A 10,032-nucleotide genomic window follows, 5' to 3' on the forward strand; every position below is an offset into this window, starting at 1 on the left:
CGGCCATGGCTCACGGGCCCAGCCGCTCCGCGGCATGTGGGATCTTCCCGGACCGGGGCACGAACCCGTGTTCCCTGCATCGGCAGGCGGACTCTCAACCACTGCGCCACTAGGGAAGCCCCAGTTTTTTCAGTTTTTAATGTCTTGTTTCTTGTTTTTAATTTTTTTGCCTGATGGCTCAGTCAGTGTAGTGGCTAAAGCTCAGAAACCCACAGTCTTATTGGCTTGAAGAATCAAGGAATAGAGTTCAGAGCATGACAGCAATTGGAAATGTAAGGGGGGAAATTTCAGAAAGGAGAGAACCATAAAGGGAGAGCCTTACATTCTGCATATAAACTGAGTCCAAATCTTTGGTGGACTCCGTCCAGCACTATGTGCGGGGGGGACAGACACGAGCAGCCTACCTAAGGCTAAAGAGTGCACTTCCAACAGCTGTTCAGCTAGCTTCCAGTAATCTAAAAACCAGCCCTCTTCCGAGGAACAGAATAGAATCCAGTCTTTACAACAAATTTTCTGTCCACAATCCAATCCAATATTATTAGACATACCAAGAAACAGAAAAACATGCCCAAGACTCAAGAAATATGCAATCAATGGAGACTGATCCTGAGATGACCCAAATGTTGGAATTGGCAGACAATGATTTAAAAATACCTGTTATAACTATGCTCTTGTAATGGAAAATATGTTCACGATGAATGAAGACAAGACTCTCAGATAAAACAGAAACTATAAAAATGAAACAAATGGAAGCTCTAAGCTAAAAAATTAAGTATCTGAAATAAAAATGCACTAGATGACAGTGAATATGCTAGATCAATAAAAATGATCCAATCTGAAGAAAAAAGATTGAAAAAAGAGAACAAAAATCCAGTGGCTTATGGGGCAACACTAAAAGGTATAACGTATATGATGCATAACTGAAGTCTCAGGAGATGAGAGAATGAGGCAGAAGCAATATTTTTACGGCAGGCGGACGCGCAACCACTGCGCCACCAGGGAAGCCCAGATTTAATTTTTAAAAACAGATTTGAGGGACTTCCCTGGTGGCGCAGTGGTTAAGAATCCGCTTGCCAACGCAGGGGACACGGTTTCAAGCCCTGGTCCAGGAAGATCCCACATGCCGTGGAGCAACTAAGCCTGTGTGCCACAACTATCGAGCCTACGCTCTAGAGCCCACGAGCCACAACTACTGAAGCCCGAGCGCCTAGAGCCTGTGCTCCACAACAAGAGAAGCCACCACAATGAGAAGCCTGCGCACCACAACGAAGAGTAGCCCCCGCTCGTCGCAACTAGAGAAAGCCCGCGTGCAGCAACGAAGACCCAACGCAGCCAAAAATAAAAAATAAATAAAATAAATAAATTAAAAATAAAATACAAGCCCTTTTCTTCTGTGACTACCACCACCTTCCCCTCCACCTTACCCATCTGGCACTGGTACATGTTTCTCGGACTCTGGTTGTGATCAGAGAAAGGGATGAAGTTGGCGATCACACTCAGCAGGCTGTGAGGGAAGAGCTCCTGGTGGGTGGTAACGCCAGCCAAAACCTCATCCTCAAAGATAGCAACGTTCATGAAGATCTGGAAGACAGGAAGGACGAGGAAGTTCAAGGCACAAAATAACTGTGAATGTTAACACGTATTAGCTCTGTCTCTCAGAGTGTAGTTCTCACAGACTTGAAAGAAGAACTTCCCACCTAGTATCATGAACACTGAAGGGATCCACAGTTAGAAGTACCACGTGTCTTACACACTTCATTCTAAATCTACCCTGGTCCAATTGTGAAGGGAGATAGGAAGGAGGAAAATTTTTTTTTAAGTAGCACAAAGCCCAGAGTTTTCCAATGGCAGAAGTGTAGGCAAAGATTGAGAGTGATTCTAACGGAATGTTTCAGTCTCACCACCCAAGGCAGAGCTGGCTGCCAAGGAACGTGGGGAGCTGAGCGGGATGAGAAAGGCAAGGAATGTGACTGCCAGCCCTCTCTCAAGTTGGATGAGCATGAAAACCGCTTCATGCTGGTCACAGAAGAGGCAGAAAATAAGCTTTGACTTTCTTTCAAATGCCCCAACTGTAATTATAACAGTAACACTTTTAAAAAAGAAATGGTTACTAAGTCTCTGAAAGTTGCATACTATACAATCACACATAGTCTATGTACCTGTTCCATAGTTCCAATTAGTTCTTCTTTGCCCAATTCCAAGTTCTGCACAGGCCGCACCAGTCTACAAGGAGTGGTAAAGAGGTACAATCCCGGGTACAGACTTGGTTTTCCTGTCATGGGGATCAGGACCACCTCCATCCAGGGAGGAATTCTTTTTTCTCTCAAAACCTGTTTTCAATTAAAAAAAGAAAGTTCAATTAAGAATAAATGAAGTATTTTTTACATCTGTCTCCCCTGCCACCCAGGAGGTGGGTATAGTGGAGAAGCAGATCGAATGTGAAAAGCAGCATCTTTAGAATTAAATCAGTTTTGCAGGTAACAAACCTAGTGCCCTGTCAGTCTCAACCCCACACAGATGGCCGTTTGCCCCATATCCAGGGTTGGCAAAAGCCCTACTTTCTTGGGGGCTCAGTCCCAGTATCAGGCAAACTGCGTACAACTGAGACTGGGGAAAAGGTAAACCAAGAATGTGTGTGTAGACATACTAAATGAAATTCTATCCTCTGATGTCTAAAACATAGATTACTGGGGACTTCCCTGGTGGTCCAGTGGCTAAGACTCTGCACTCCCACTGCAGAGGGCTCAGGTTCGATCCCTGGTCAGGGAACTAGATCCCACATGCCACAAGTAAGAGGTCACATGCCGCAACTAAAAGATCCTGCATGCTGCAGTGAAGATCCCGTGTGCCTCGACTAAGACCCGGCACAGCCAAATAAATAAATACTAAAACAATCAATCAATCAATCAATCAATCAATAAAATACAGATTACTGGTGTTATTTTAAAATGTATTCAGTGAAAAGGCCCTTCCACCTGGGACTTAAAAAACAAAAAACAAGCAAAAAAAACCTTCTATGAACTCCTGGGTGAAAGGAGATATACAAACTAAAATTACAGAAATGTGAAAAAATAACAAAACCAGTACAGCAGAACTTATGGCGATTCAAAGTTAGATTATCAATAAAATGAAAGAATGAAAATAAATGAATTAATTCTTAGCTCAAAAGCTAAAACCACAAAACAAAAAAAAGTACAAGAAATCAAACTGAAAGTAAAACCTGAAATTAATGAGGCAGAGTACAGAAAAACGTTCAAATTAATAAATCAAACAATTATCAGTTCTTAAATTAACAGTACCCACTACTTGATCTAATCAAAAGTGGGGGGGGGGTGAATATATTGAGTAAAAAATGGCAAAGGGGGAAAAAAACCATTGGAACAAAATTTTAAAACTATGGGTCGCTTTGCATATCTCTCTAAAACCAAGATGAAATGAATAAAATTCAGGTTACCAGAACAGGTCGCAGCAGAGGTGAAAAGATTAAAGACCAACTTCTGTATTAGAAATAAAGGTATCAAGGAGCTATCCCCAAAGAAAGCACTAGAGCCAGATGATTTCACAGTGAATTCTAGAAGACCTAAGACCAGATAACCCAATGCTGCACAAACTGTTTCGGAGCACTGAAAACTAAGGAAGACCTTCTAATTCTTTTTATAAAGCAGAAATTTGTAAATGTTGATTATAAAAAATCTTAAATAAAATATTAGTCTTTGAGAAAGTATTAGTATTTATTAAGTATTAAAATAATGACCAAGTGGGATTTATTCCAGGAATTTAAGACTCATTACTCATCATTATTATTAGAGAATGATCATTGGTAGGGAATGAATTAATATAATACACTTAATGCGTCTAAGGGGAAAATCTCACAATTTTTTTCTCCATGGATGCCAAAAAATTAAACATAGAATTACCGTATGATTCAGCAATTCCACTTCTAAGTATACACCCAAAAGAACTGTGTGTGTGTACACACACACACAGGACTATTATTCAGCCATAAAAAGGAATGAAATTCCAACACGTTACAAAACAGATGAACTCTGAAAACATTATGCTAAGTGAAATAAGCCAGACACAAAAGGACAAATATTGTATGGTTTATTATGTACCCCTTACACGAGGTACCTAGCAAAGTTAAATTCATGAACAAAGTAGAATAGTGGTTTCCAGAAACTGGGGAAAGAGGGAATGGGGAGTTACTGTTGAATGGGTACAGTTTGGGAAGATGAAAAAGTTTGGAAGATGGATAATGGTGATGGTTAAACAACAATACGAATGTACTTAATGTCACTGAACTGTACACTTGGAAACTGTTAAAATGATAAATTTTGTTCTATATATTTACAAAACAACCCAGGGACCAGTCCGAAGTAGTTCCCACTGGCCAAATCTGATACAATTTGAGCATCAAAATAAATGATAGTAAGAGAACACTCATGAAATAAAATAAGCATCTATAAATCCACGCTAATAAATGAACACATAAATAAATGGAAACAGGAAAACTCTACCTTACATAATAGCAACAAATAAACATAGAACAAATGATGGCATTAGAAAACAACCATTTGGCAACCATTACAGTAATAAGTAACTCAGCAAAGAATCATCAATGGAATGGTAATAAATTTGCGAAGACTTCATCAACTAGTGGGTGAAAATTTGATGAGGAAAAGGGCTTTCACAGAGCTTCCAAATCTCTCTCTACATATTACTTATTACAGAAAAAATCAGAAATAGTACAGTGGACTTAATCTAAAGAAGAGAGTCTTAAAGTGATCAAAGTTAATGTCGCCAGCCGGAAGACCAGCCAACATCAAGTGCCTCCTGAAAAGATATCCTGAATCTCATCATAAGAAAGCTACATAAAACAAGAGTGTCTACAAAACTGGCCTGTACTCTTCAAAAAAAAAAAGTCAGATATTAAAGGCTGAGGAACTGTTCCAGATTAAAGGAGAAGAAACAGGCCAACTACATGCAACACGTGATTCTGGACTTGGTCCCCTTGACACTCGAGAATGCCCTGGGGCTACCTCAACAACTAGAAAATGACTGAAAACCTAAGACGGAAGGACAGAACAATTCACAGAGACTCAAGATCACCTTAAAATGTCGGAGAGAATCGGCAATGCCAGGTGCAAGCTCCTTTTCCACCCAGCCAACCATGACACCGTCCAGCAGGACAGGGTAGCACTCGCCGTACGGCCGATGTGGAGCTCCATCAACTGGAGTGACACCTGGTGAAGTGACGAAACGGAATGATCACATCAGGATGCTTTTCCCAACATTTAACTTTCCCTCCAGATTCAACAAGTGCTTCATCATTTTAGCTATCTAGTCATCTTGTCTCTAAGCCGGAATGTTTTTGTATTGCCTGAGTAAATATCTAAATCACTTCAGCAAGGACCCCCCCAAATCTACTGTCTCTAATAGCCGGTGAGGAGAGTGACAGGGGGACGGGTTTAAGGGAGGCTTTTCCCTGTATACCCTCTGTATTTGGATTTCTGAGCCATGTAAGCATATTAACTTTTTTCTAAAAATCTAATTACATTTGATCCTCATTGTTCTCATATCACAAATTTGCCTATTTGCTAAAATTTACTTGTAACCCCAATATCAATACTAGTGGCGCTTTTTTGATCATTTGAGGACATGCAGTGAAAATTCTGAATCGCCGGATACACGTGTTCCCAGCTGAGGTCAAAACAGGTGACGCGCTGTCTGTTTCAGCTCATACTGTAAACAAGCGTCCTTTCCGCACTCTGTTCAGCGCCATGTTTTTTGCATCTCTGTGCTTTTGTTGGTGATTCTGCTGTTTATAATGGCCTTCAAGCACAGTGTGAAAGTGCTGGTTCCTAAGCATGAGGCCGTGCTGAGCCTCATGGAAAAACGTGTTAGATAAGCTTATCGTTACAGTGCTGTTGGCTGAGAGCTCAATATTAATGAATCAACAATATACATTAAATAATAAGGCATCTTTAAACAGAAACACACATAAAGCAAGACTATGTCCCAGCTGATGAAAACGCTGTGACAAGAGGCTCACAGGAACCTAATCTTTTGTTTCCCCAGGAACAACGGCTCAGTATCTGCTAATTCAGTGCCAGTGGTGACTTTACAGAAGTACTGCAAATACCAAGAATCGACTCCAATTAAATAAAGAACACTCTTCCATGAGCCATCAACACCTTCTGAAGACAGCAAGTGCTTTACAAAATGTCACAGGTTATCCTCAGTGTTTCACCCATCACCCTTACAAGAATTCTCTGCTCAACCCCCAAAGAAGCACAACTTAATAGCTTTGCACCTGTTAAAACCCACACAAGCAAACAAGACAAGACTGCTGTACACCACCTACCCAAGCTGCAGAGCAAAGCTGGAATAGATGCTGTATACACAAACTGTGTGACGACCTCACATATGGCGGTTAAGTGGTTCATCAGACCACAGGGCTCCCCGTCGGGGGTGTGCACGGGGCAAAGGAAGCCCCAGGACTCCGGCAGCAGCCTGCGTACTGTGGTGGTCCGCATCTTGGCAAAGTCTGCCCCTCTGTGCACACAGCGGAAATGGGAGAGATAGCGTATGAAGTTCAGCTTGTCAGCCACAACACACAGTCCAGAATCTTGCAGGAAGCCAAGACCTTAATAAAACAAATGTCATTGAAAATGGGCTAAACCTAAGGAGAAAGAAAAAGCCTATCTTTTACTGGAGGCTCTAATAAGATAAAACCTCAGAGTACACTAGAGATCACAGAGTGGGTTATCACAAAGTTTACTCAGCTCTGGTGAAGGGAAGAGCTTAAAAACATGGTAAAAATCCCCACATTTCACGAACTGTATTAGCCTCGACTGTTTCTCCATCTCCTCTACACTATCTCCTTTGTGGGAAAACATTAAATGAGTAATAAAATAGCAGGTAATTAAAGGGATTCATCCAAGAGGGCTGGATAACACACAAGCATTTGTTAGCCCTTAAGGAATCTGCAGCAGTATCATCTGTTTAAAAAAAAAAAAGATTTCTGGGCCCTCAATAACCACTTTTTAAAGTTTTCCAGTCATTCTAACACAACTGGTTTAGGGATGGGCATGTCTAACAACCCTCCCAGACAACCCATCTAGTTAACCTTCCCTCAGAGATCTAAGCTTTCTTTAGTTTTCTAGAAAGAGGCACAGGAAATGCATTTGATCATTAAAATTACATTTCAACTATACAGACAGCCTGTCTACAGCCCAATATACACCTGTCAAAATTTACAACGTGAAATCTGTCTTTAATGAGAGTAAGAAGTTCACTTTTGAAAAGAATCTCTCTCAGCAATATATAAATCTACATTAAGCAAATAATTTGAAAATCATAACTAAATGAAGCCTCTCTATTTAATTTCACCTGTTTTAGAACGTAGATTCCCAGTAGCAAGAAGATATTCGAATGGTTTTGTCAGGTCTGTTCCCAGAGTAAAAATCTTCATCAAATTTTCCGTGTTTAAGGACACATTGGTCTTCTGAGACTTCTTGTCTATAGCTATTTTAATAGATGCTAACCATGCTTCCAGTTTTTCCTGAAATAAGAAAAAATTTTAATTTTTAGGTATTTTCATTACCACAAGTTGGATATTTACTCTTACATAACCTGCACATCCATAACAAAAGCCCACTGATGCATACATTTGACACGGAAAACTTCTAAACTATAAACCTGAAAAAACAGCTTTTCAAAGTACTATTACAGCTCAGGCATTTCTTAAGACAGAAGATGCAGACCTCTGCAGTGCTGAGTTTCGCCTCGGCACCGTGGACATCTGGCTGGATAGTTCTTTGTGACGAGGGGCTGTTCTGTGAGCTGTGGGATGTTACAGCAGCACCCCTGGCGCTTACCCACAAAAATGCCTCCCGACACTGTCAAAGGTCCCTTGGGGTGGAACAAAATCGCTCCCAGTCGAGATTATCCACACTGGTTTTCTTGGGCCTTAGAAAAGTTTTAAATTCAAATGCTCTTATCAAACAATCAAAAGACCTTCAACCCCAGAAACAGGCAACAACAACAAACCCCTGAGACAAAGCAGTAGCCCGCTGTCCCAAGAACAAAACAACTAAGAAGAGCCTGAAGTCCCCAAATGACACCCAACACACAGGACCCCTGACAAGCCAGTAGGAAAGACCGACACGTTCTTCTCATATAAAAGTTGAAACATAATGGAAAAGGAAGAGAAAACAAAAGAGAAAAGAGGAAAGAAGTCAGAGATGAGGAACAGAGATGTGGGTAAAATGCTCTGGAACTGGAGACGGGGAGGCGGAAAGAGTGAGCTAAACTTTCCTCCTGGGTCAGAGGCCTGCCCGTGGTCTCTTCGAGGTTGGCTAGCATTTGCTGGGCATGTACAACAAGCTGGCGCTCTGCACGTTTACTTCAGCCTCACGACAAACTTTTCCTCAGGAAGCACTGCATTACCGGACCGCTGAAAACCCGTGGGCCAAATGCATTTCAGTATTAAGAATCTTTTAGGCTTCAGAAAGGTGACAGGCACACCGACCTTTTATTACCTAACACCCATGATGGAGACTGAGGCACTGGCTCATAATCAAACACATTTCTACCCTGAGACACAAACTGTCATACTAAGTGTAGCAAATGAAAGTTATAAACAGCCTCCTGTTGGTTCGGATCAGGTTTTGCTGCCAATTCTCCTTTGTTTTTTCGTTCTCATACTTTCTGGATCTGGAATTGCAGGTGAGTGATCGTGGACCTGCCTGTGCGGTCTGCACACTCAGTACAAGCGGAAGCAAGCGAGAGCCCTCCAGGAAGCCTTCCCATGAGGCTCACCAGCCTCTCTGGTAAAAGGGCTCATGTGAAGAGATGGGCGGACAAGCCTATGCAGAGCGAGGCAGCGCTGGGAAGGAAGAAGAGCATCTCCCCATCTGCTCTCACAGTTCGGAGGGGAATCACTTCAGCGTCCCTCACTCCCCGACCCTGTTAAGCAGCCTCGGACCCAATCACAGGGACCTCAGTCTCTGGGCAACACTCACTGAGATGGTTATACAAGACGGTCATTCATATCAGGTCACTGTCGTGTACCTTCTGAAGATTGCTTTCATGTCCCGAATTCAGAGGTTTAAAAGCTTGAGTATAACGGAGGCAAAGGTAAGGAAATCAGACACTTTTAAGCAATGAATTCTCTGAAAAAGTCTCAAGTTTCCTTTCCTCTGTTGCTGAAACAGGTCACCTTGGTAATGTCGTGCAACTGAAGATACTTCTAACATGGCCGGCTCCCAACGAACCCACATGCTTCAGTTTAAGGACGAGGGAAATGTAATAGTCTTTAAAGGTGACTGAAACTTCTGCCTGATTTGAATTTTTATCAGGGAAATTCTAGGCTACCAAAATTTTTCAATCTCATTTTATAGACAGAGCAGACAGAAACAAAAGTTATTACCTTCAAGTAAGAATTTAATTATTTTTTAAAATAAATTTATTTATTTATTTTTTGGCCGCATTGGGTCTTCGTTGCTGCACTTTCTCTAGTTCTGGTGAGGGGGGGCTACTCTTTGTTGCGGTGCATGGGCTTCTCATTGCAGTGGATTCTCTTTGTTTCAGAGCACAGGCTCTAGGCGCACGGGCTCAGTAGTTGTGGCTCGCGGGCTCTAGAGCGCAGGCTCAGTAGATGTGGTGCACGGGCTTAGTTGCTCCGTGGCACGTGGGATCTTCCCGGACCAGGGCTTGAACCTGTGTCCCCTGCACTGGCAGGGGGGCCCCTCCCGTTGCGGAGCGCAGGCTCCGGACGCGCAGGCGCAGCGGCCGTGGCTCACGGGCCCAGCCGCTCCGCGGCACGTGGGATCCTCCCGGACCAGGGCTTGAACCTGTGTCCCCTGCACTGGCAGGGGGATTCTTAACAACTGCGCCACCAGGGAAGCCCAGAATTTAATTACTGACCAGATTAGGAACTCGGAGATGTTTTGTTGTTTTTTTTGTTTGTTTGTTTTTTTGCCATACGCGGGCCTCTCACTGTTGTGGCCTCTCCCGTTGCGGAGCACA

The 10,032-nt window shown here is 42.5% G+C and overlaps 1 protein-coding gene across 2 annotated transcripts in view; it reads right to left on the bottom strand.

Moving 5' to 3' along the window:
* POLR1B (RNA polymerase I subunit B) overlaps positions 1-10,032 on the bottom strand; it is a 34,952-nt gene that overhangs the window by 8,668 nt on the left and 16,252 nt on the right. For both annotated transcript variants that reach the window (XM_055088877.1, XM_055088878.1), the window contains 5 exons: positions 7,393-7,564; positions 6,365-6,646; positions 5,110-5,243; positions 2,160-2,330; positions 1,420-1,581 (listed from right to left, as the gene is read on the bottom strand). In XM_055088877.1, coding sequence (XP_054944852.1) covers positions 1,420-1,581; positions 2,160-2,330; positions 5,110-5,243; positions 6,365-6,646; positions 7,393-7,564 — 921 coding nt within the window. The remainder of the gene's footprint in view (positions 1-1,419; positions 1,582-2,159; positions 2,331-5,109; positions 5,244-6,364; positions 6,647-7,392; positions 7,565-10,032) is intronic.

This window comes from Physeter macrocephalus, chromosome 12 (genome assembly GCF_002837175.3).
Source record: "Physeter macrocephalus isolate SW-GA chromosome 12, ASM283717v5, whole genome shotgun sequence".
NCBI lineage: Eukaryota > Metazoa > Chordata > Mammalia > Artiodactyla > Physeteridae > Physeter > Physeter macrocephalus.